Source organism: Mustela erminea, chromosome 1 (genome assembly GCF_009829155.1).
Source record: "Mustela erminea isolate mMusErm1 chromosome 1, mMusErm1.Pri, whole genome shotgun sequence".
NCBI lineage: Eukaryota > Metazoa > Chordata > Mammalia > Carnivora > Mustelidae > Mustela > Mustela erminea.
The window spans coordinates 103570373-103596844 of record NC_045614.1 but is presented as its reverse complement, the minus strand read 5'-3'; the positions used below and the strand labels follow the sequence as shown (position 1 = coordinate 103596844).

The window sequence follows — 26472 nt, the reverse complement described above, 5'->3', positions numbered from 1 at the left end:
CTGCTTGTGTTCTCTCTCTATCAAATAAATAAATAAAATTTTTAAATATATATATTTAGTGAAGCTAGTGCATTTAACTAGAAAATAATTATCTTTGTTCATTGCCCTCTCCCACCCCAGGTCATTTTTTTCTTTGGGGTCATTAAATATCTCTAGAAAAGAATCCTCAATCCCTTGCCCAATATAAGACAGGTTGCTAGTACTTGAGTTTTCAGTATGCATCTGCATTCAAGGGTTCAGCGGCATATACCTTCACACTAGGTCTCAGAGCCTACGAAAAGGAATATTAGACATCTTAAAACTAGTCACAGCATTTTGCTTGCAGATTCCTTTTTAATCTATTTTTAGGGGCACCTGGGTGGCTCAGTGGGTTAAGCCTCTGCCTTCAGTTCAAGCGATGATCTCCAGATCCTGGGATCGAGCCCCAGATCAGGCTTCCTGCTCAGCAAGGAGTCTGCTTCTTCGTCTCTCTTTCCCTCTGCCCCTCCCCACGTTTTCTCTCTGTTTCAAATAAATAAAATCTTTTTAAAAAAAAAATCTGTTTTTAGTTTAGCACTTTTCCTCTCCCCACTTAGCACTTTTCCTCTCCCCACCAAGTTCCAAAGTACAGAGCTTCTCAAGTTCTGTTTCTTTGGAAACTAAACCTCTTATCTTCTATGGGTTTGGGAACAGGAGAAGGAATCTGAGGGTCTGAGTGCTATATGAAGTGTTTCTACCAGTTCTTCCGTTTTCTCTGCTGTAACTTATCTCTGGATCTCATCTACCTGGATTCTATACACTTCTACTTCCTGAGCATATCTAGAGTCTTGCTGAATAAATTATTTCAATATCCCTTTCTTCAGACACCCCAACTAAGCTTCCTCTAATCTGCAGCAATGAATGGGTCTACCCTAAGATCCAGCAATACCATCAGGGAAATTCAAGTCAAAACCACATTGAGATAACACCTTATGCCAGTTAGAATGACGAAAATTAACAAGGCAAGAAACAACAAATGTTGGAGAGGATGTGGAGAAAGGGGAACCCTCTTACACTGTTGGTGGGAATGCAAATTGGTGCAGCCACTTTGGAAAACTGTGTGGAGGTTCCTCAAAAAATTAAAAATAGAGCTACCCTGTGACCTGGAATTGCACCACTGGGTATTTAGCCCAAAGAAGAATGTCATGAAGAAGTAATGAAAAGAAGGGCCATATGCACCCCAGTGTTACAGCAGCAGTGTCCACAATAGCTGACCTGTGGAAGGAGACAAGATACCCTTCAACAGATGAATGGATAAAGAAGATGTAGTCCATCTATATAATGGAATATTATTCAGCCATCAGAAATGATGAATACCCAGCTTTTGCATCAATATGAATGGGACTGGAGGAGATTATGCTAAGTGGAATAAATCAAGCAGAGAAAGTCAGTTACCACATGGTTTCACTTACTTGTGGAACATAAGGAATAGCATGGAGGACATTAGGAGAAAGAAGGGAAAAATGAAGGGGGGAAATTGGAAGAGGAGACAAACCATGAGAGACTATGGACTCTGAGAAGCTGAGGGTTTTAGAGGGGAGGAGGGAATGGATGGGTTGGCCCAATGATGGGTATTAAGAAGGGCATGTATTGCATGGAGTGCTGGGTGTTACACGTAAACAATGAATCTTGGAACACTACGTCAAAAACTAATGACATATGGTGACTAACATAACATAATAAAAAATTTTTAAAAGAAGAAAAATTAGGTATCCTACCTTATTTCTCTCAATACTGAATGAGAAATTTTTAAAAATGCTTTTAATATAATCCAGTGGCAAGCCATATTGAATTCTAAAATGAAGATAAACCTAGAGAGTTGCCCTAAGTTTATAAACAAAGAATAAATATTAAAAGGTACTCTTCTCTTTATTTTGGTTATACACACTGGGTCAAACAAAATCCCTGACAGATATGAGTTACTAGTTATACACTATAAGACTGGATTAACAGAGTGATTATTTTGTCAGTTAATTATTCCTTCCATTCACTCACAAAGCTAGAGTCAATAGAATTTTCAGAGTCAATAACAATGATGAAAACTAACTACAGAGGACTTTAACTCCCACCAAATATTTTAGAAAAAATACACTGTATTAATATAGTAATTGTAAAATGTTAATCTTTTAAAATTTGATAAAAAGAAAAATTGTGTTCTATTACTTGATTAATGTACAATACTTAAGTTCTTATCCAAAGGAGTTCTCTTAAGGGAAGAATCCCAGCAATTACATTTACAATATAATATAATTTATTCATTTTGGGGTTCTAATTTGGCAATTGGAAATTAGGATACAAATAAATAACTTACTGTAAGTCAGTTTTACTATTTCTTTTTTGTCTTTTTGTCTGTTATAGTGCAAATTCTTGAGCTTGGCATCATTTTGCCTAGTATGGTATATTGTTTAATTATTTGAATTATATATACTTTCAGAATCCCGTGTTAACTTAATATTGGTAATATGATAACAGTCTTGGTGGGGGGCACACCTGGGTGGCTCAGTCAGTTGAGCATCTGATGTTTGGATTTGGCTCAGGTCATTATCTCAGAGGCTGTGAGATGGAGACCCTCATTGGGCTCCTCTCTCAGCAAGGAGTCTGCTTGAAGATTCTCTCCCTCTGCCCCTCCCCTACTCACACGCTCTCTCACTCTAAAATATAAATAAATCTTTAAAACAAACAAAAACACCAAATAAACATGTACTTTTTTCTTCTTCATCTAGAGCCCTTTTTGATTATGACAAGACTAAAGACAGTGGCCTTCCCAGTCAGGGATTGAACTTCAAATTTGGAGATATCCTCCATGTTATTAATGCTTCTGATGATGAATGGTGGCAAGCCAGGCAGGTCACACCAGATGGGGAGAGTGACGAAGTTGGGGTAATTCCCAGTAAACGCAGGTAAGTATAAGTCCATTACAGTCTTACTACTTGAACGTAGGGCAACATAGACAAATAATTGTTGGTTTTTTTAATTATTTCACTGAGGGTGATTTTTTTTTTTGCTTGGTTTTTCATATTGTGTTTCAGTCATTTAATTTTGTTCACCTTATGTTATAACCAATGACATAATTAAAGAATATGATGCCCCCAAAGAGAAATCTCTCTAAAGCTCCCATTTAGTTGCTCAAAACAAAATAAATACATTTAAATAACTTTACTATGTATCTTTACCATTGGAGGGAGAAAGATTTAAAAGCTTCTGTACTTTATCCAGACAGGTGGTAATGAAACTTACTCAGTTTTCAGGATTTTTGATTTTGTGAATTGCCTCCTTTAGACTTGAAAATTGAAAGTGTAAATTAAAATTTTTAGAAGTATCTGGTATTTGCTTCACATCTCTTTCCTTGCTTAATTTAGAAGTATTGGTACATTCCCTGATCTTTCCTCTTTGCTTTTAACCATTTGTTATAAGTGATACATACTTACTATCTACTGGCAAAAATGATTAAGTGGAGTAGTCTTTGAACAGGATGATCCCAGCATAAAGAACCCTTTGTAGGGCTATGAAATGCTGCTGAGTGTTCCTGTTTTTGTGGGAAAGGTATTAAAATGTCAGTTTGTATGTCTCCCCAAATAACTTATTTTTGAGGTCTGATTTGTGCAAATCTTTGCCTGAAAGACTTTTTAGGTTTTAAAATAGCCTGTAAAAATCATTAGTGAGACATTAATGTTTATTCTAGCTGGTTAATTCACATCAGGTCAAGCTTATGATGTAATACTTATTTTAAGAGTCGATAATTGATAAGTATGCCAAATCATATACCTATTTATAGGCCTCTCTATATATTTATATTACTGTTTATAGAAGTTGAAGAGTAGGAGTATTAAGGTATAACCAAGATTTGTAGTTGTGGTTTGGGGATTGATGACCATTCTTGGCTAGATCCATATTCTTAACAAGATCCAATCATTTGGCTAGATCATATATTTGGTAGCAACTCCTCTTTTAGCAATGCAGCCCTCAGCATAACTTTTTTCCTAGAATAGAAAATAGTCTGCTTTAAATTCAGAAATGCTTCCTCTGTCTCTGTGCCTCATTGAGTCAGTAGAAACCTCACATCTTAAATACCAAAGTCAGAGTTCCTAAAAATTGTCTTATCCTTTGGCACCTTCTATCTTGCATGGGCTTTATGTGTGTCTGCAACAAATAAGAAATACACTGACTTTGGTAGAAAGTGATTCTTCTCTTTAGCATAAAAATTCTATAAAGTTGGGTTTTTAAGTCAGAAGTGCTGCAGGAGACTTAAGACCCCTCTAAATTTCCAAATTCACAAATAACATTATAGAATATAATTTACCTTCCGTAAACCACATATGGAACCACAACTGATTATGCCATTTTATTTTGAATGTATTCAAAATTTGAATTTTCTTAAGGAAAACTATCTCTTAAACCTTTTTACTTCTAATAATAGCCCAAGGAATTGTAGTTAATACAGTTTTCAGCTTTTATTCAGGAACAGTATTTACAAATAAACAACAATTTAAGTCACTCAGCTACTTAGTGAACAAGGTAAGTATGAGAAAACAAAGCCATTTTAAGTTGTAAACTTTTGCTCACTAAATGTTAGTTTTGCAGTCCCCTCAGTAAGTGCCTAGGCAAAATTACAGATTAGTTAATCATGCCATGTACTCTCTAGTCATGTCATGGATTGTTCTAGAATAATAAAAACAAGTGTTAAGTCCATGACTGCTATGGTTCTTCTGTACTCACAGTAAAACTGTATCACTGGATAAGGAAGAAAATGCATTTATTTACAAACGATTTTGGTAGGTTTTCCTGCTATATACTAACATAATTGCTATGTTGAAATTAAGGATAAAAAGTTTAATTGACATGAAATTTTATAAGGTTCGTGTTGGTATTGCAATCTACATGAAACATTTGTTTTGGTGTAATTTTATTGGCTTGCTTATTTGAATAGTTAACACTTTAACAAGTTTCAGAATTCAGATCTAAAGCTATACAGGCTTCCTCTTAAACTATACTCCTGGCACCCTTTTCAGTTTTAGAGGGATAACTAATATTACCAAGTCTTGTATATCCTTCCACAGGTATTTTAAAGCTCTTTAAGATTTTTTGTATACCATAATTGGTTACTTTATATATTTACACAAATGTGTCACTGGAGATAAATTTAATTTTTGTATTTCCCATTTTTTAATAAAAATTTCAGAGCTACAGCAAAATACACAAGGAAGAATAGTACAAGGAACACCCACATACCCTTCACCTACTTTCTCCAGTTGTTAACATTTTGCCCTATTTGCTTTCTCTCTCTCATGCTTGATTTTTTTTTAGGATGTATGCATGCCCCGTGCTAAGTTAATATTGAAACAAAAACACCAAAAAACAAAATCCAGAAAATTGCTAAACTCAGAAGTGGTTCCTAATAATAATTTCAGTATAATTACAGAATATGAATTAATCTATAAGTACACATATACTGTATTTTGGTAGTTCACAAGTGGTTTTGTTTTGTAATGAGCCCTGTATTTCACTTCCAGAAATTATTTTTAACTTGGGGATACAAACCTAAACGGTTTCTGAAGGTTTTAGAATATAAAAATGCCCCATGCTAAAGTATCATTTCTGATGATTTCTAGTTAGACCCTTAGATATTTTGGTATACTTTAAAAATAACATTCTGTACTTTGACAGAGTTGAGAAGAAAGAACGAGCCCGGTTAAAAACAGTGAAATTTAATTCTAAAACAAGAGGAGATAAAGGGGTGAGTATATGAAATGTCCTTTCCTAGATATTAATAATTGAGACTAATAGGCTTTTTCATAATTCTTGCCAGAGCTACACTATTAAAATTAGAAGGATTTAGCTATAAGAGTTAACTATCAACAGCTCTTGCCATGATGCTTTGTAATAGTAGATGCTGAAGTAAGTAATTTATTAAAGCACTCATTTTACAGACCTTTCCAGATTATTGAAACTGTCATTTGATGTATTCTTAACAACATACTTTGGTAAGGTTATTTTTACAAGTGAAATAAATTTAGCCTTCCTTCAGATGTCCAGTTAGAAATTTGTATTAATCATGATAGCTAATGTAATCATCTTCTGAGACGATATGCCCCAGAATATTATTAACTAAGTCATAATGTAAGTTTTCATTTCCCCCTTCACAATTTGTTAAGAGAATCCATGCTTTAAATATTTGAATCAATATGAATTTTTATTTTGAGGGAATAAAGAAAGGGACAGTAGAGGATAAGTTTATGGACAGTCAAGAAATACTTCTGAATTCTTTCGTATATAATTTCAAATGTGTTTTTGTTTTCATTTTTAAGTTCTGCTTGAGTCTAATGGATGCCAGTACATGAAAGAAATACTGCAGGCTTTGTCCTGTATGATGTGTGTAATCACTACAATGGAATATTGTAGTAATAAGCCTGAAGAAATAAGCTGAACACATATGTTGTCTTGAAATACTATTCATAGGAATGTTTTAGGTTTTTTTTTTAATCTAAAGCAAAAGTTTTATACATCTTTTGATCATATTTCAAATGAATGTGTAAAGTTAACTCAGCAAATTAATTAACCTTATCATCTGTACTTCTGATAGCACTAAGCACTCAAACATAAAGGCATAAAATTAAAGATAAGCAATATCCTGAAAGAAATTAAATCTGAGTAAATTGTATAATGCATTCAGTTATCTTAGAAATGATAATTTCCTTTAAAATTGCAGCTTTCAGAAAATAAATAACATAGTTTGATCTGAAGCAATATTTAAAATAGAAATTTGGGTGAGGGAAAAAGCCCAAGTAAATGCTCAGGATTTGAAATCTATACAATGCTTTTTGTGCTCGTTTTATATATGTCTTTAAAAATAACTTAGTAAAATACACTGTCAATGTATTGAAAAAGAGGTTGCATGTTGTAACTTTTCTTCCATACTGTAAGAAGTTAACTGAATTAACGACATATTTAAATCTTAGTCTTGTTTGTTGACTGTAACCAACCTTATACACAGTCACTGTGTCCTAACACAGCACCAGAAGGATGCATGATACTGAGTGGGGTAAAAATACGCTTGCCATTGATGCAGAACTGCATTTCTTTCTGTACTACAATTTCCCATTCTGAGTTCATCTTTTCCTTTCCTTACATGGTGGTTTATGGACTTATTTCCACTGCAGACTTACAACATTTCTCATTAACATTTTTAACATCCATTTAGCTATTTTGACATACCACATAGAGAAATTCTATGCTTAAATCATGATTTTGTGATATTTTATCAGTTCTTTTATTTATTATACTCTCTTGCAATATAGCATTAATAACAGTAAATAATTAAATAGAGTATTTTGTATTGAAAATGTAGACAATCCAGAGGTAGTATGTTTCTTCAGTTTTGTGTTGTCCCTGCACATATTTGTCTTCTTTGCTTTGTGCTATTTTCACTTTTAATAAATTCTTCATCCAGAGGACATTAAATGTAATACAATTAATTCTTTCTTAACTAACAAGCATTTCTTTCTGTCCTATATTATGATATCTTTATGATATCTCATTTTGGCTAACTGCAAAGATACCAAAAATCAAAACATTTTAAACTTCATGTTTCTTTTGGTTGTTTGCTGTGAAACTGACTCTGACCACTATATATGCAGTAGGAGGGAAAAATACCTTTTATTAAAAACATAACAGTTTTATTAGATACCATAAAAATTACTTTATAAATTCATTGATGATTTTTATGAACAAGAAGATTTAATCCTTCCCTAAATTAGATTATCATAAATTTTTCTGTATTGAAACTTTAGTTTTCTTCTGTTTCTCTATTCAAAAATTTGGATTCCAACAAAGATTTTTATTTAAATAATGCTACTTGACAGTTGTAAGTCCAAATTTCTGGACAGTATTTTTTCTTATCAACTTAATTTTTAACTTCTGCTTAGCGTTATCATAGCCTCCAAATTTTAGGATTGAAATCAGGACAATCTGTTGGACTAATGAGCTCTATGAATTTATTAATCCTGAATTATTGATATGAAAAGGAAAAAACAAAAGTTTAATCTTGTTTTTATGTTAAGATTCCTGCCAAAACAAATCCTTTCAAGTAATAGAATTGGAGCAAAAATTACTTTATTCTCCCTCAGCACCTAATTGCCAGACATCATATGCTTAAAAATACAGGCATGCCAAAACATACTTCCTGATGTGGATATACTTCAAAATAATGATAGCATTTTATGACATTGGATTAAACTCAAGAAAAGTCAGAACAAGATTTTTTTATCCTTTATATTGTTCCTGCTTCAAAAAGTAATAATTCCTAAGTGTTATTTGCTAGGTCAGGCCATTTCCTTCAAGACATAATGTTTGTGACAGAAATTACAAAAGAAGTTATTCCTCTTTAATAGCATCACTTTTCTTAATGTGGCCTGGTTTTAAATCTGTGAAGGCACAAATGGGACATTGAAGAAGGGAGAAAATCTCTCTAACATCTGTGTAACAGGGGACATCAGATCAGCTGTGCAGCTCCTCCACAGCAGTACTGTATGACTATTAGGATCTTCATTGCCTTTTGGCTTTTATAGGCACCTGAGTTATTTCCTATTCAAGATATGGTGCCAATGAATTTAATCTGGTTCCAGTTTATTTATATATACTTTTTAAAATAGATGAATATAGTAGAGCTTAAAGACAAATCAGTTAGGATGGCATTCATGTTGGCCAGGAGAGCTCTGACTCTTCTTTCTCGGTGGGATAGCTTCGATGAATCTTTTGCCGGATTATGTATGCTTGATGGACCCCTCTTAGTTTTCTTCTCATTTTCTGATTCATACCATAACTATTTATCTTTTTTCTCTTCCAAAAAATAATAAGATTGCTTCATTGTTTTTAAATATTCAGAACTAGCAACTTTTTCAGTTGTTTTGGTTTTCTTTTTTAATAGTGGCTTTTTGTTAGTTCATTGGAGCCACCAAAAAGGGGAGGAAGGGAATATGCTCAAGTCGGAGGAAAATGGAAGATTATTACCTACTGCAAAAAATACTCGAATAAGCCTAGAATAATGACTTAAAATAGCTTTTGCTATAGAGCACTTCATACCTGGGAATCTTCTAGAAAAATATGAACTGATAAGAACAGAAGTTAGCAGGTTTGTACTATAGTGGTAGCTAATTTGAGTTACTCTTCAAGTGGCACTTACTCCTTATTTCTGGGGTTTTGTTTTTGTTTTTTTTTTTTAATCAAGTAGCACTTTCTCCTTAGTTCTAGGTATTACTGAATTGCACTGTAAATTTTAAAATATTTTAAGTTGAGAAATGTTAGGAGTTTATACAAAGTCAGAAATTCACTTTGTGATTAATAAATTCATATACAAACTGCACAGTGTGGTCACAAGAGTCAGCTTCCACAGAGCTGCTAGGCTGGGCCTTTGTACACACAGATAGTAGACATCCCTTTGTTTTGCCCCTCCTTCTCTTCTTCAGCAGTCATTCAATGACAAGCGTAAAAAGAACCTCTTTTCCCGAAAATTCCCCTTCTACAAGAACAAGGACCAGAGTGAACAGGAAACAAGTGATGCTGACCGTAAGTATGTGGATCCAGTGGTCAACTGAAAATAAATGTAGAGGGACCTACTGCCCTGCAGTTGGTTGTTACCATGGAGACAGTTTCAAGAGCTGCAACAGGTTACTAATTGTCTTAAACAGGGGCAACTTAACAGACATAAATTAATTTGCATACCAATCTTAACTTTTTCTGACACCTTAGGAATTCTTAATTTAAAGCTAACAGTATTTTTAAGCTATGTGTTTAAAATAAAGTTACACGTTGGAAGGGTTCTTAGAAGAAACACTTAAAATACTCTCAATTAATACTTGAGAGGAATATTATGGATACCTGAGAAGCGACTTAATGATTATACTATATGTAATTAATTGGCCTTTAAGCATTGACAATCTTTGATCATAGATCCTCTGGAATTCTATTCTATCTTGTATCTTCACTATATGTAGACAGTGAATTTTACTTTTAAGATAACAAGAAATAATCTCAAATTTTGCTTCTCTACCCTAAATCAGCTTTTAAGCTAAAACTTTGATTTCTTTAGTACATTACATTCAGCTGCTACCTTATTTCAAACTTTCAGAAATCTACAAAAACACTCTAGAATATGTGCACCTGTAATGGTCTTGGAACTGTCTCTTATTGTAGCACCAATTTTATGCATTACTGACAACTATTTTCTTTGATTATCTTTTTATTGCTTGCTCTCTGGGAACTACTCTCTACAGGAGATCCCTGACGACATGGGATCAAAAGGCCTGAGTAAGTGATCAAAATACTCCCAAGTTATTTTTTAACCTCCATCTACAGACCTACCTTTTTCAGATACATTTTGAGATTCATGGTAGTGCCTTTCTGGCATGAGGAGGTATATGATTTAGATTGCTTTTAGACTTTTCATGTTAATAATGTGCTTGGGATTTTTATTTCTATAATACATATCTTTTGTTTATCTGATGCTCCATTTTTCACATGTCATTTGAAAAAATTGCTCATAATTACATTTTCCTTTTTGTAATCTTTATGGCAGTTACTTTTGCTAGGTTTTTTTTTTTTAAGTAAAAGACTTTTTTTAAGCTTTTTAAAATAATACTACCTACTTTCATTACTAGAATGTAGAAAATAATCTTGCAGTTTTCTGTCCACCAGGCTATTTTGTTAAAACAAGTTAAAATCACTTCGATTGTATGTTAGAAAAGCATTGCTATGATGTGAAACTGTAGAATATAATGAGTCTTAAGTTAATAGAGAAGAATTGTGGACCTCAAGTTCAAGTAGCGGTTGATATATGGGGATGGAAATTGTAGCTCTCTTTTTCCAAGGAGGTTGTAAATTATTAAAAGAATTATGAGAAATACTGTCCTTTATTTTTCCTTTAACCAAGATGTTGTCAGTGGTTTTGAGTTGTTTTTACTTAATTTTCTAACTAGTACTTAGTTTTCATATAAACTTGGTACAGTCTGGTATATAGGAGTCATTCAGTAAATGTTAGAGTGAATGGATGAAACAAGTCATTTTTTTAGCAAACAAAAGTTCAAATTTATGTGTTCTCAAATTAATTATATATGAAAGTTTATCAAATATTACTAAGTTATTTTAGGTGACAGTGACTCATAGAAGTAATCTCTTAAGCTAAAGTTTTTTCCTGGATGGTTATTTCTATTTGGATTACTAAGCATTTTGAAAACTTACTTTTTGTAATTCATTGGTCATTAAGGATATAGCCAATACGGGGGCACTTGGGTTGGTTCAGTCATTTAAGCAACCAGCTGTTGATCTCAGCGTGGTCTTGATCTCAGGGTCGTAAGTTCAGGCCCCATATTGGGCTCCACACCCAGCATGTTTAAAAAAAAAAAAAAAGAGTAGGGTCACCTGGGTGGCTCAGTTGTTAAGCATCTGCCTTTGGCTCAGGTCATGATCCTAAGTCTCAGATCAAGCGAGCCCCACATCAGGTTCCCTGCTCCGTGGAACGCCTGCTTCTCCCTCTCCCACTCCCCCTACTTGTATTCCCTTTCTCGCTATCTCTCTGTCAAATATATAAGTAAAATCTTAAAAAAAAAAAAAAATTAGAGATCAGTATCTTTTAACTTTCTAAGCTCTACATTAATAAACATTATATTTCATAGAAGGTTTTTTCCCTTGATTTCTGCTAACTTTATACTGGAATTTTAATCTAAAGTATAGGTACTTTTATTTCAACCTTAATGATTAAAGGTTTGTATTAGATTGAAGACAGTATACTTTATATGTAATTATTTCTATATAGACACATCTTGCCTATGCCTTTTTAAGATACAGCAAAAGACACAAATTTGCTGGCACCCAAATTGGCACCCTTTTTTAATCTTTTTTACCTTTGGTGAAAATTTTTAAAACTGGAAAATATTTACATAGATTCTTAATGCTGTAGAATTTATTTTGAGAACGATGTGTTTTAAAGGTGGTATGATTCAGCATAAGGACCCACAGATTTTTTATTATCTGCTATAAATCATTAGAGACCTGTGGAAAACTCATCGTAAAGGAACTAAATGAATTTGTTTACTATATTGATACTGTTATAATGGATGGTAATTACACCTTGACCATATCTTATTTCCATCTCTCATTTGGACAATTGGGATTTGAGAAGAGAAACAAGAGAAAAATAGTAGCTGATTACCAGACAGTGTCCTTTAGAAAAGGATTTAATTTTCTGGAGAGAGACTTAAGATCCCTTCAATGATAGTTTTTGTGCTTCATCTCATAGGAACTAAGATAATTTACTCACCTAGTAACATGATCAAATCAAGAAGATTTTGTTTGGAAAATACTGAGGGAGATAGGAAAATATCAGTAAGAATTCTAAACTTGGATAAAACATATGACTAGCAATTGACAAGGTGCCAATTGTTATGTAACAGAAAAGGCTAGGGAAAGGGTGGTCAGGAACATTATTTGTAGCCTCAGTTATCCATATTCTGAAGTTCCAAATACAGTAAATAAACTAAGCAGAATCCTGAGATTTTAATATAAAGAAATAAATAAGACTTCTGTACATATTCATCAAGCCTTTGAAACAGGACTCATGAAGGGACTGAAAAGAAAAGGCATAAATGCAGAGAAACAAATCCAATGAAGAAATGGAATAACACTGAATATCAAGAAAGATGTACACCTACATGTAATTTCATATAACCTGTGAAAAATAGGGTATTTTAATTAAAGAGAGAAAAGTGATAACCTAGAACACTTTTCATACACATGAACTCAGTGATTCTACAAAAAAGAGAACCAAATAAATCATTGATTTGCCCTGTTGAGAGCAGAAGAAACAATGAGAATTGGCCTTTCCAATCCTATTTTGACTAACAACTAACTAGAATATGATGGAAGTCTGAGAGAATGCAAGTAAATCATCATAGCTGTGAAAAGCTAGAAATAGAGATGTGTACAGCTTATATATCTTAAGAAGGCAACTTTGAAAAAGGTCAGAAGGAAAAATGTAAGATTCCTTTAACAGAGACTTTTTAAAAAGTAAGTTCAGGAGGAGCTATGTAAGGTGCTCAAAAGTGAAATCATGATACATAGTTTCAGGCGAGGTTTGTAGCTGTAGTACAATTTTTGTAGCTTTCCGTTCTGTAGAACATCTCAAAAACTCCTAGGTACATAAGAAAGAGAGATGTAATGGGAAGCTTTCTCAAAGACTTAGAGAAGCAAAGTTGTGTAGAGCTCTTAGATGCCAAAACCAGACTTATTTGTAAAGAATGAGAGTAGTAGTATTGCTTGAGATTGGTGATATATAGGTAGTAGTGAGGGAAAGCACAGAAAAGTCATTTCATACATTCTCAGGAAGAAATGTTTGATGAGAAAGGGGAGACTTGGTTAGAGATTTGAAATGACTGTGGTCATCAAACTTCATAAAATCAAAATTAAAACTCAAAGAATATACCATGTATGTCAAAGGGGGATAATGCCTTTACACTACGAATTCTTAAATAAGAAACAGACAAATCTTCATTTGATAACTGAATGGAGGATATGAGAAGAATGCTCAAAAGATAACAAATGAGTGTATGAAAATACTTGATGTCCCCAGTAATCAGTAAACAAAATGATAGTTTCTACCCATCATCTTGACAGATATTTCTTTTAAATTTCTTTTAAATACCACAGAACCGAGTGGTATTGTTTTATGGAATCACTAGTTTTAATATATAACCACTATGCATATCTGGAAAAATATATCTTTTGACCTACTAATTCCTCTTCAAGGAATTATCCTAAGTATGTAATCAGAGATAGAGATAAAGGTTTATATACCAGTAAGTTTAATTTTATTGAGAAATTACAGTCAAAAAAATATGAAACCATCCTAAAATATGAAACCTTTATATTTGGGAAGTGGTTAATGAAGTATGATTTATCTGTATTTTGTAATATATAACCATTGAAAATCATATTAAAACATGACATGGGAAAATGCTCATAATATAAATGAGAAAAAACGAATATGAAACTATATTATCTCAGACTTGTAAATAAACATATATTTAGGGCAATTTTGAATACTGTTGGTTTGAACAGGCTTGCACATGTCCTTTGGTCAACATATATATGTCATCATGTTGGGGAAATACTGGGGAAAGGAATTGCTAGGTCATACATACATATATTTGTTGAGCTTTCGTAGTGGCTGCCAAATAGTTTTCCATAGTGGTTGTACCAATTTCCCCAACCCCAGTAGTATGTGAGTTCCAGTTGCCCCTTACCTTGTCTGTGTTTGGCATATCTGTTTTTGGTTTTGTTTTTTTGTTTGTTTCTTTGTTTGTTTCCATTATAGCCATTCAGGTGGATGGTAGAGATACCTGTTGTAGCTTTATTTTGCATTTCCCTGATAAGTAATTACAGGAAAAAATTAGAACACCTTCTTATATGTTTACTGGATTTTTTAATACCTTTTTTGATTAAGTTTCTTAAAAATACATTTTTAAATATCAAGAAGAAAGCATTTTACCTCTCTAATAAACTCCCAGCAGTGGTGACAATGCTATCCAAGAGCCAAGCTTTGAATAGCAAGATTTTCCAGTAGAGTTAGGTAAAAGGATACCTGAAAGAACTTGAAGAATTGATCACATAACAACTATAGGTAATCTTAGAGAACTCAAGATTAGGAGAAATCCCCAGAAAAGACAAAAGAGATTTGTAGTAGCTTTAACTTTTTACTGTATAACATGCCAAATATACTCAATAGTAGAAGAATAGTAAAACCCTGCAAGTATTCATTTACCCAACTTCTGTAATTGTCAACTCATGGTTAATTTTGTCTCTTCTATACTCCCACTTACTTTCCTCCTTCACTCACTCCATTGCAGCAACTAATGTTACTCTCCTTTATGTATTAGAGATTGTAAAGTACACTACTAATCCTAATATAAATTTTAGGAATTTTTTTTAATGTGTCATTCCTACTTTCAGGAATGAATTTTAAGGAAATAAGGCAAGTTGTATAAATGAAAACATTCCTAATTACTGATGTTGGTGGAAAACAATTTAAAGCAAACTAAAAGTCTAGGTAATAAGTAGTAAGGTAAATTATGATTTATCAGTTCAATAGACTATGGATGCAACAATTTAAAAAGATTGTTTCGAAGTACATGGGTAACATGGGAAGAAATTTTTAAATATAAACTTTTTTAGAACATTTTATATGTGCTTGTCATATATGATTCAGTCTTTTATAATTTTTAATGTCCCTGCTATATTTAAAATATTTATAATCATAGTTAAGAAAGTTCTGTCTTTGCACCTGAAACTAATACAACATTGTATGTCAACTGTCCTGCAATATTTAAAAAGGAAAAAAAAATTATATCTTGTTTTTGCAGGTTAGAATAACAGACTTATTTTTCACTATGACAGCAATTCAAGAACTATTATCTTCATTTGAAATCTTACATTCTGCCATTCTCAGAACTCTACAGTAGTACATCTTGATTTTAGGAGATTCTGTGGGTGGCATGGTACAGCAGATATTTCTCCTCAAGCTGTTCTCTTATCCCTTAAAGAAAGAGAAATTTAGATTTCTCTTTCTACTGTGGAAAATTTTGTTTTTTAGTTTTTATAATTTTTTTTTAACTCTCCAGAGATAATTATTGAGAAAACATTCAAGATTATGTTTACATGGGGAGAGTACCTGGTGTTTACCCAACAAGTTGTGAAATGGAGTCATTTTCAAGGGGAGACCAGGCAATTTGCAAGTAGATATATTTGCTTTATCTTTTTTTGTTTTGCAAAAAGCAGAACAGCCATTGTCAGTTTTATCAAAACAGAGTTTCTCAGAACTACTCAGTACTAGTCTATTTTAAAATACAGTCCCACCTTCTAGAATTCCCTTCCATTTGACTTATTTTGGCGCATATGAATCTATGACATCTAAGATATTTTGTCTGTATGATCACAGAAACCTGGATTTTCATTCCTCTTCAGGAACAAGAAAGAAGCTGAACTAAAAGCAAGATCATTTATTTTTTTAAGATAATCCCTTCATTAAAATGGGCATCTCTTTGTTCAAATATAACTTGTGTCTTTTGTTAGTCATTACTGTGTCAAAAAATTAAATTAAATGGTGCCAACTGCATTTTCTCTTTTTGGGTTCTTTGTCTACATTTGGACTAATTAAGGATCACTTTTTTCTACTTGATTATTTGTCATAGATTTTGTTCATAAACTGTGTTGTACAAAAATGGAGCATTGTCCTTAATTACAGTTTCTTTCCTTCCTAATTCATATTTATTTGGGGGAAAATAAACTTTTCAAAGAAAATCAAGAATGCTTTTTTAAAAATTCTTTTTGAGTATGTGTGATCTATACCTCAACATTTTGTAATGTCGCCTTGTGTTTATTTTGATAATTTGCTTCTTTAAACTCATGACACTGTGTTTTCTTTATTTTTTCCATTGTCCTGCAATTTCAGAGCATATAACTTCTAATGCCAGCGATAGTGAAAGTAGTTACCGTAAGTGTTTCAATACTTGTTCTTTTGTAATCACAAGTAATATGTATACTTTGGGAGTTTTTTTGTCTTAGTGATATATTCGGAATACTGAACATCAGTTGCTTAATATTTTAAAATCAGAGAGAGCCAAATAAAATTCTGTACTTGAAAAATAAAGTCATACTATGTATAAATGTTAACAGAGTTCCCAATTTTTAATAAAACTCTAAAATCCTTTTTACACACAGTGCTACTTGTGTACATTGTGTGTGTGTGTGTGTGTGTGTGTGTGTGTGTGTGTATCTTTTACAAGAAAATACCTGGTTAAATGAGGGGTAAATCTATATTTTACCATTTTCTTTAGTAAATCTCTTTTAGTATGAGCATTTAAGTATTTTTCAGTAATGCTAACTTATAGTTAGCTTTATTTCCTTTTTTATTCTTTGTTACCAATAATTATCTAGATCAAGTTAATGTTTACTACCAGCTTCTGGTGAACCTAAACGAAGAAGGAAATATTATTCAACAGTTGCTCAAACAATAATACTGATTTCTTTTTTGGTATCCTTATGTTACATTTTTGCTATTGTATTGTTAAGTGAACTATACAAGCATCTGGAGTTTTTTAAGAGATTTGGGCATGGGAGAGGGAAGTACATGAATATTATCAGTTGTGGTACCTTAAAAATTAAAATTGCTTTTCTAACTTTTTTTTTTTTTTACTGCTGTCTAATATGAAAGTAATCTTGATTACAGATGAGTATGGCTGCTCAAAAGGTCCATCCTGTTAATATCAGTCTCTGATATTTTTCATGTTGACAATATATACTTTTAACCCTCATTCGATTGGTTGTTATCTTTTTCATAATAGTTACATAATTGTCTTTTTTTTTTTTTGGTGTGGGAATGTGATTTCTTATTAATGTTTTATTATCATATAATCAGAACTCACCATAGAGTAGTTGAGTAACTTTCTAGTCTTGGAAAAAGAAAAAAGAGGTAATGAAAGTATATACTGTCTGTCGCACCATTTGCATGAATTGTTAGGTGTGGAACATTTGACTTGCATGTTTTTGCTAATATGTAAACCCTGTTTTACATACAGTATTTTTAAGGTGGCTTTTAAGTATGTATTTTATATATTATGATAATAAAACAGTGAAATACACTTTTAAAGCCAATATGTGAATTTAAAAGATCATAGCTGCATACTTGTGCTATAAAACCAGTGCCAAATTTAGTGAAGAACTTGTTATAGAATCATGATAATCAAGGAGAAAATCCTCAAATATGTTATCCGACATTGTTTGTTTTCATGGAACCACTTGAAGTAACAGTCCTTCCAAATTTGTTTTCTATACGTGTGTGTGTGTGTGTGTGTTAAGAACTAGAATTTTTAACTCTTTCCATTCCTTTTGCTGAGTCAAGATACAATTTGTATAGTTTTTTATTGACAACATTCTTAAGCTCTAAACTTTTAATTTAATCTGCGAGGATTTAACTTCTAAAGTGCTTTCAAATAATTAAAAATTAAAAACAAAATATATTTTATTTCATTTGCTATCTATCTGATTCATAGTTGGAGAGAGAAGAGAAGGATTTCGTTTTATCCAAAGCCTTTTTTTTTTTGAAGCTCTAATTGGCTTTATTAAGCAATTTATGAATTGTGCAACATCCCATTCCAGCAAGTAGAAGGGAGCACCCTTATCTAAAGCTTTTTAAATTCATTTTAATGTAATTTTTTAATTGAATAAATGACTTATTAGAACAGTTAGTGAATTTTTTTCATCAGTGAAATAGTGACAATAGTTTTACCTTTACATTAAAAATTTTTATAATAAATAGTTGTAATTATAAAAATGTATATATATCCTGTTAAATATTGCATCTGGTGGGACCAAAACATAAGCATGTTCTTAATAACAGTAAATTACATAAATACTCACATATGTAGAACTTTTCAATCAAGTATTAGTTTTAAGAGATTTAACAGTTCTTAGCTTCTAAATAAAAAATTAGTATTGCATACATGACATCACAAATGAAGATTTTAAATAGATCTAATGACAGTTTAAAACACAGGATATCATAAAGGTATTTATTAAATAACACATTTATATCTTGTTTCTACATTTATCAGACTTTATGACTTCATAATTTGCTATTTTTTAACTTAATTTTGCCATAAGTTATTTGTAAAGTCCCTTTTTCTACATCTTTGCTATTTTCTGAGGAAAGTCCTAGCAATTTATATGTTACGTTTGAAGAATTAAATTAGCATTAGTTATCTTAATAGATTTTCTCATCTGTATTTTAACTAATAGGTGGTCAAGAGGAATATGTCTTATCTTATGAGCCAGTGAATCAACAAGAAGGTTTGTGAAGCCTATTGATATTTTTTAATCTTCTAAAAAAAAAACTTCTTAGTTTAGAAAACAGATCTAACTTATTTTGATAATTTGCTTTATTACAAATTTGATAATTTACAAAATAGTGTTTTATTAGAATTTTGCTATACATTTTTTTCTGTTAAGAATATATAAAGAAATTTGCCATATGCATTTTATGAAACATGGTTTAGTTCACAGTATGTTGAAATCTAGTCATTTTATATTAACTGTTTTATAATGCTATTTTTTTCCTAAGCAGCTTCTTTCTTGTGCTTATGATAATGTCACTGTCCTTCACTGACCCTTTTTCAAAGTTTTGGAAACATCTTTGATCTCTCTGTTTTTCAACTCCCTTGTCCAGTCAGTTTCTAGGCTCTATTTATCCTTCTCTCCTATCTTCCTTTATTTATAACCTTCTTTTTATCCCTCCTACCATTTTCTGGTTCTTACTGTCAATCTCCCTTTTTCTAGCATGATCCGTTACAGTCCACTGTAAGGTGTAATCCACTTCTATTAGATCATCTTTCTAGATCACAACTGTGATTTTATCACCTCTTCTTCCCAGTTTCTTTTTTGCCCTTCTTTGATCTCCTTCCTAACAATTTCTACTTCAAAAAGGATCAGTAAAACACTAAGTTGTGTTTTCTCATTTACAGTGAGGTGATATTAGCAATGTATAGAATTATATTTTTTGTAATTTTTAAGGATATTTTTGTTCTCTACTCTGAAGAACACTGATGTTTGTTGAGTGTTTATGCCTTTTAACATGCAGTTTATCTTTATAGTTAATTATACTCGACCAGTGATCATATTGGGACCTATGAAAGACAGGATAAATGATGACTTGATCTCAGAATTTCCTGACAAATTTGGATCATGTGTTCCTCGTGAGTAACCACATAAAAATTCTTTATTATTGGTCTTAACATTTTGTCACCATGTGTGGTAAAAGTACACATTACCATTTTTTAGTGGTTTATACTGTGTTATCACTTACTCTTCCATATTACTGTCCTTTTTAAAATTTCAATTAACTGCTGTTGTGTTGAACTTTACGAGATAATCACTGAAGCAGAAATTGGATTTGTTTGGCACCTGAGTGGCTTAGTTGGTTAAGCGACTGCCTTCGGCTCAGGTCATGATCCTGGAGTCCCGGGATTGAGTCCCACATTGGGCTCCCTGCTCGGCAGGGAGTGTGTTTCTCCCTCAGACTTTCCCCATTTTGTGCTCTCTCTTTCTCTCTCATTCTCTTCCTCTCAAATAAATAAATAAAATCTTAAAAAAGAAAGAAAGAAAGAAAATGGATTTGTTGTGTTTAATACTAAACACTTCCTCAAGTTATTTTTTATTAAAGATACAACTAGACCAAAACGAGACTACGAGGTAGATGGAAGAGATTATCATTTTGTGACTTCAAGAGAGCAGATGGAAAAAGATATTCAAGAACATAAATTTATTGAAGCTGGCCAGTATAACAACCATCTGTATGGAACAAGTGTTCAGTCTGTGCGGGAAGTAGCAGAAAAGGTAAGCACCCACGGATATCTGGCTCAGGTGCCTGGCTGACTCATTCGATAAAGCACACAATTCCTGATCTTGGGGTTGTAAGTTCGAACCCTATGGTAGATATAGAAATTACTTAAAAATAAAAACTTTAAAAAAAAAAAAAAAAAAAAGAAGGCACCAAAGTGATCCTAGAATATAGTTTCTAATCAGATGTGCCTTTATAATATAAAAGAATGATCTAATCGAAACTTTTAATCCATATTTTTGAAAAAATACAGGATAGATGTTTAGAATTGATCATTTTAAATAATGTTATAAATTTATTCAACTGAATATTTAATTGTGGTGGCCTAGAAAAATGCATACAAAGTAAAGTAGATTGGAGTACTTAGGTGGTTCAGTTGGTTAAGCATCCAACTCTTGATTTCCACTCAGGTCATGATCTGAGGATTGTGAAATCAAACCTCACATCAGGCTCCACACTGGGCATGGAGCCTGCTTAACATTCTTTCTCCCTCTCCCTTTGGCCTTACCCCAGAAAAAAATAGGTAAGATCAACAAAGAAAATGAGAACAGAAATGGTAAAGTGAACCTAAGGGAGGTTATTTTAAGGTGCTATACATTTGCCAGACATAGACCTTGTATTTAGCAATAGCTTTCCAACATCTAGCATAATTAAAAAACAGTGTTCATCAATAAAATTAAATAAATTAAGTAAAATTAGGGGCACCTGGGTGGCATAAGAAGAAATAGATCATTTGACTAGTCCTGTATCTACTAAAGAGATTGGTTCACATTGACATTTTAATACCACACACTCCAGACACAGATGGCTTTACTAATAAATTTTACCAAACATTTAAGGAAGAACTAAAACCCATTTTCTACCATAAAATTTAAAGAGAGTGAATACTTCCGAGTTCATTCTAAGTCCAACATTACCTAAGTTTCAGAACTTCAAAACACATTATAAAAAAATTTATAGGCTTCCCATGAACACAGATGCAGAAATTCTAAACAAAAATTAAGCAAAATGAATCTTAACAATGTATGATAAAAGATAATATGCCGGGCACCTGGGTGGCTCAGAGGGTTAAGCCTCTGCCTTCGGCTCAGGTCATGATCTCAGGGTCCTGGGATCGAGTCCCACATCGGGCTCTCTGCTCGGCGGGGAGCCTGCTTCCTCCTCTCTCTCTCTCTCTCTCTCTGTCTGCCTCTCTACCTGCTTGTGATCTCTGTCTGTCAAATAAATAAATAAAATCTTTAAAAATAATAATAATAATAAATAATAATAATATGCCATGACCAAGTAGGGTTTATGCCGTAAGTGCAAGGTAAATTTAAACATTAGAAAATCAGTTAGCATAACCCACCATCTTAAACTAAAAAAGGAAAATCATACAATCATCTCCATAGTTCAAGAAAAGCATTCAGCAAAATCCAACACCCAGACCACTTGTTTTCAGAATTATAGTAGACGTCCTAGCCAGTGCCATAAGTTCAAAGGAAGTAAGAACAGTTTTTCAGATTGGAAAGGAAGAAGTAAAATTGTGTTCATTTGCAGATGATATGGTTATGTAAAAAATCTGATAGACTCTACCCAAAAAACTACTAGAATTATTAAGTTTAGCAAGAATGAAGGATACAGTGTAATTTATTACACAAAAGACAACTGAAATTTTGAAAAACATTATTTACATAACATTATTTACATTACTTACATAATGTAAATGTTTACATTTATATTCAATTACATTTTATATTAAAATGATCAATTCTGTAATACCTGTATTTTTCAAAAATATGAATTTATTAAATAATGTAAGTTATTTATATTATTTACATAAAAATATTAAATACTTAAGAGATAAAGCTAACACAAAAGATTTACAGATCAGTACACTAAGAACAACAAAGCATTGCTGAGAGAATTAAAGCCATAAATAAATGGAGAAATACATCATATTCATGGTTTTCTAAGCTTTAATATTATTTAGATGTCAGTTGAACTTTCAGACTTAGTACAACCCTGATAGAAAATGGCATGCTAATTCTCAAGCTTATAGGAAATGTGAAAATCTAGAATAGCCAAAACAACTTTGAAAAAAATCAAAGATATGAAGGACTTACAGACCTTGTTTTTGAGACTTAGAAAAATACAGTAATCAAGATTCTATGGTACTAGCATGAAGACAAACAAGTAGATCATCAGGACATACTAGAGAATCCTTAAATGGACCCACATATATATATGGACAACTGTTCAAAACTGGACAAAAGTTCAAAGGCAGTTCAGTGGAGAAAGGAATAGTCTTAAGGAGACTGGGTGGCTCAGTTAAGTGTCTGCCTTTGGCTCAGGTCATGATCTCAGGATCCTGGGATCGAGCCCTGCATCAGGCTCCCTGCTTAGCAGGGAAGCCTGTTTCTCCTTCTCCCTCTGTTGCTCTCCCTGCTTGTGCTCTCTCATGCTCTGTCAAATAAATAGAATCTTTTAAAAAAGAGAGGGGATAGTCTTTTCAACAGATGGTGCTAGAACAATTAACTACCCATGCCTCACATAATATACAAAAATTAACTAAAAATAGATCATAAATGTAAAGCCTAAAACTATAAACTGTAGAAGAAAACAGAAAAATCTTCATGACTTTGGGTTTGGCAAAGATTTTTTAGATGGTATACTGAAAGCACAGTCCATAAAAGAAAGAATGATGACAAATTGGATTTCATTGAAATTATTAAAACTCTGCCCTTGGAAAAAACCTCTTAACAGAATAAAAAAGGCCATATACTAGGAGAAAATATTTTCAAATTATGTATCTCATGAAAAACTTGTATTCAGAATATATAAAGAAGTCTTATAATATAATAAAGACATCCCAATTTAAAAATGGGCAAAGTATTTAAAAAGACATCTCTCTAAAGAAGATGACCAGTAAACACATAAAAAGATAATCAGTCATTAGGAAAATGCAAATTGAAACCATAATGAGTTCCTATTACACACCTGTTAGAATGGCTAAATTATTTTAACTGACCATTACTAAGTTTTGACAGAGATATGGAGCAAAAGGAACTCTCATACTCCACTAGGGGAAAATATAACATTTTATATACAACCACTTTGAAAAACAGTTTGAGGATGCCTGGTTGGCTCTGTCAGTTACTTATCCACATCTTCATTTTGGCTGGGGTCGTGATCTCAGAGTTATGAGACGGAGCCTTGCATCAGACACACTGGGTGTGGGGGACCCTGCTTAAGATTCTGTTTCCTCTCCCTCTCCCCTACCTGCCCCGCCCCTCGTGTGCCAGCATTCCCTGAATGAATTAATGAGATTTAAGAAAAAACAGTTGCCTAGCATATGATCCATTTCTGGACATTTACCCAAGAAAAAAGAAAGCATATGTCCATACAACACTATCTATAATCACAGAAGACCAGTAGTGGATTGGGAAAGGACAAGAGGGAGAAGTTTCAAAGAGGCATGAGGAAATTTTTGAGGGTGACTAATACGTTTATTATCTTGATTTTTGTGATGATTTCAGGGTGTATACACATGTCAAAACAAACTGTATTTTAGGGGTGCCTGGATGGCTCATTTGGTTAAGCATCTGCCTTCAGCTCATGATCTGGGGCTCCCTGCTCAGTGGGGAGCCTGCTTCTCCCTCTGCCCCTCACCCCCTATGCTTGTCCTCTCTCTCTGTCTCCCAAATAAATAAATAAAATATTTTTAAAAAAATTTTTTAATGGTGTACTTTAAACACCTACATTTTATTGTATGTCAGTTACACCTTAAGCTGTTTAAAATAAAAACTGACAATCCATCCTTGCTGAGCTATTTTTTTTTAAGATTTTATTTATTTATTTGACAGAGATCACAAGTAGGCAGAGAGGCAGGCAGAGAGAGAGTGGAGGAAGCAGGCTCCCTGCTGAGCAGAGAGCCTGATGCGGGACTCGATCCCAGGTCCCTGAGATCATGACCTGAGCCGAAGGCAGCGGCTCAACCCACTGAGCCACCCAGGCGCCCCCTTGCTGAACTATTTAAATGTTTGGTCAACTCACATATATTTTTTAGACTAAAAATAATTCATAAACTGTTTTTTAAAGAATTTAAGCTAGAAAATAGAAGATCTAGAAAAGGTTAATACAATAGACAAACCGTGAGCTAATCTAATTTTTTTTAATTTTTTAAAAAATATTTTATTTGACAGATCACAAGTAGGCAGAGCAGCAGGCAGAGAGAAAGGGGGAAGCAGGCTCCCCGCCAAGCAGAGAGCTGGACGCAGGGCTTAATCCCAGGACCCTGAGATCTTGACCTGAGCAGAAGGCAGTGGCTTAATCCACTGAGCCATCTAGGCGCCCCAAACCTAATTTTTTTAAAAAAAGGAAAAATAATAAATAATAGAAACAGAAATGTCAAGGGGACATACCATGTCATACCAATCATAAAAGACTATTTGTGTATGTCTATATAAACAAATTTTAAAACGTGTTTGTGATGGATAATTTTTTAGAAAAATGTAGTTTACCAAAATTGACCTATTAGAAAGGGAACGATTTCTTTAGAAGAAATAGAGCAAATTATCAAGGAACTACCTGACAAAGAACACCAGACTCAGATGGCTTCTCAGGGGAATTCTGCCAAATCTCAAAGGTTAGATTGTTCTAAAGCCCTATAATCTGCTCAGGAGCATTCTTTTTTTGATATCTAAGTGTGCTGGAGACAAGAAAAATCACAGACCAATATCACAAATATTAATGCAAAAATGTTAAATATTTTTAGTAAACAGAATCCAGTACCACATTGCAAAAGTAATACACTGTGACCAAATGGGACTAAAGGAATTTAAGGTCATTTCAAAGTTAGAAAATTAATTAATATAATCTTCCACAAATCTAAAGGAAAAAATCATATATCCATAGATGCCTAAAAAGCTTTTGGTAGAATACCTTTCCTTGGGGGCGGAGGGACTCGAAAATCCGGAGATTGGTGTTACATTTTAAAAAGGAAAAAGAAGGAGCACCTGGATAGATCAATGGGTTGAGCCTCTTGTCTTCACTCAACTCAGGTCACAATCTCAGGGTCCTGGAATCAAGCCCTGCATCAGACTCTCCACTCAGCAGGGAGCCTGCTTCCCCCTCTCTGCCTACTTGTGATGTCTGTCTGTCAAATAAAAAAATAAAATCTTTTTTAAAAAATAAATAAAAAGGAAAAATGAGAGAGATGAAAATGGATGAATGAATAGACAGATATTCTTAATTTAAAATCCTTAATAGGGGAAATATGAGGCAAAATACAAGGCAGTTCCATTATTGAGAAACAAAGCAAGGATGTCCATTATCTCTACTGCTATTCAACATTGTACTCAAGTTATTCATTGTACTTGAGGCATTAGTGCTGTTAAGAGAAACCAATTACATGCATAAAAATTGAGGGGGAAAAGTAAAACTGTCTGTATTCTCAGATAATAGTATACCTGGGGAATCATATAAAATCTATCACAATATTGATAAAATTTATTTTGTAAAATAAATTATAAATTCATTATAAAACTAAAGACTATTATAAAATGAAAGATACTTTTAAAAACTAGAGCAAGGGGCTCCTGGGTGGCTCAGTGGGTTAAGCCGCTGCCTTCGGCTCAGGTCATGATCTCAGAGTCCTGGGATCGAGTCCCACATCGGGCTCCCTGCTCAGCAGAGAGCCTGCTTCCCTCTCTCTCTCTCTGCCTGCCTCTCCATCTACTTGTGATTTCTCTCTGTCAAATAAATAAATAAAATCTTTAAAAAAAAAAATTAAAAAAAATAAAATAAAATAAAAACTAGAGCAAGGTTAGCAGTATATAAAATTAAGATGTATTGCTCATAGGCACCTGGGTGGCTCAATCATTTGTGTATCCACTCCTCTTCATTTCAGCTCAGGTCATGATCTCAGGATCATGAGATTAAGCCTTGCTTTGGACTCTGTGCATAGCAGGGACTCTGCTTGAGATTCTCTCACCCTCTTCCCTTCCACCCCCTACCGCCCACTCTTGCTCTCTCTG

At 33.1% G+C, this 26472-nt stretch overlaps 1 protein-coding gene across 19 annotated transcripts in view; it reads left to right on the top strand.

Annotated features, from left to right (window-relative positions):
- The window catches only part of DLG1 (discs large MAGUK scaffold protein 1), a 255691-nt gene that overhangs the window by 215676 nt on the left and 13543 nt on the right, over nt 1-26472 (top strand). For 6 of the 19 annotated variants that reach the window (XM_032337041.1, XM_032337090.1, XM_032337032.1 and 3 more), the window contains 8 exons: nt 2742-2918; nt 5683-5752; nt 9480-9579; nt 16514-16555; nt 17276-17311; nt 18859-18909; nt 19710-19811; nt 20279-20451. In XM_032337041.1, the coding sequence (XP_032192932.1) occupies nt 2742-2918; nt 5683-5752; nt 9480-9579; nt 16514-16555; nt 17276-17311; nt 18859-18909; nt 19710-19811; nt 20279-20451 (751 nt within the window). Of the gene's footprint in view, nt 1-2741; nt 2919-5682; nt 5753-9479; nt 9580-10286; nt 10321-16513; nt 16556-17275; nt 17312-18858; nt 18910-19709; nt 19812-20278; nt 20452-26472 lie in introns of all 19 variants that reach the window. The other 13 variants (XM_032337079.1, XM_032337109.1, XM_032337144.1 and 10 more) reach the window with 5 other exon arrangements.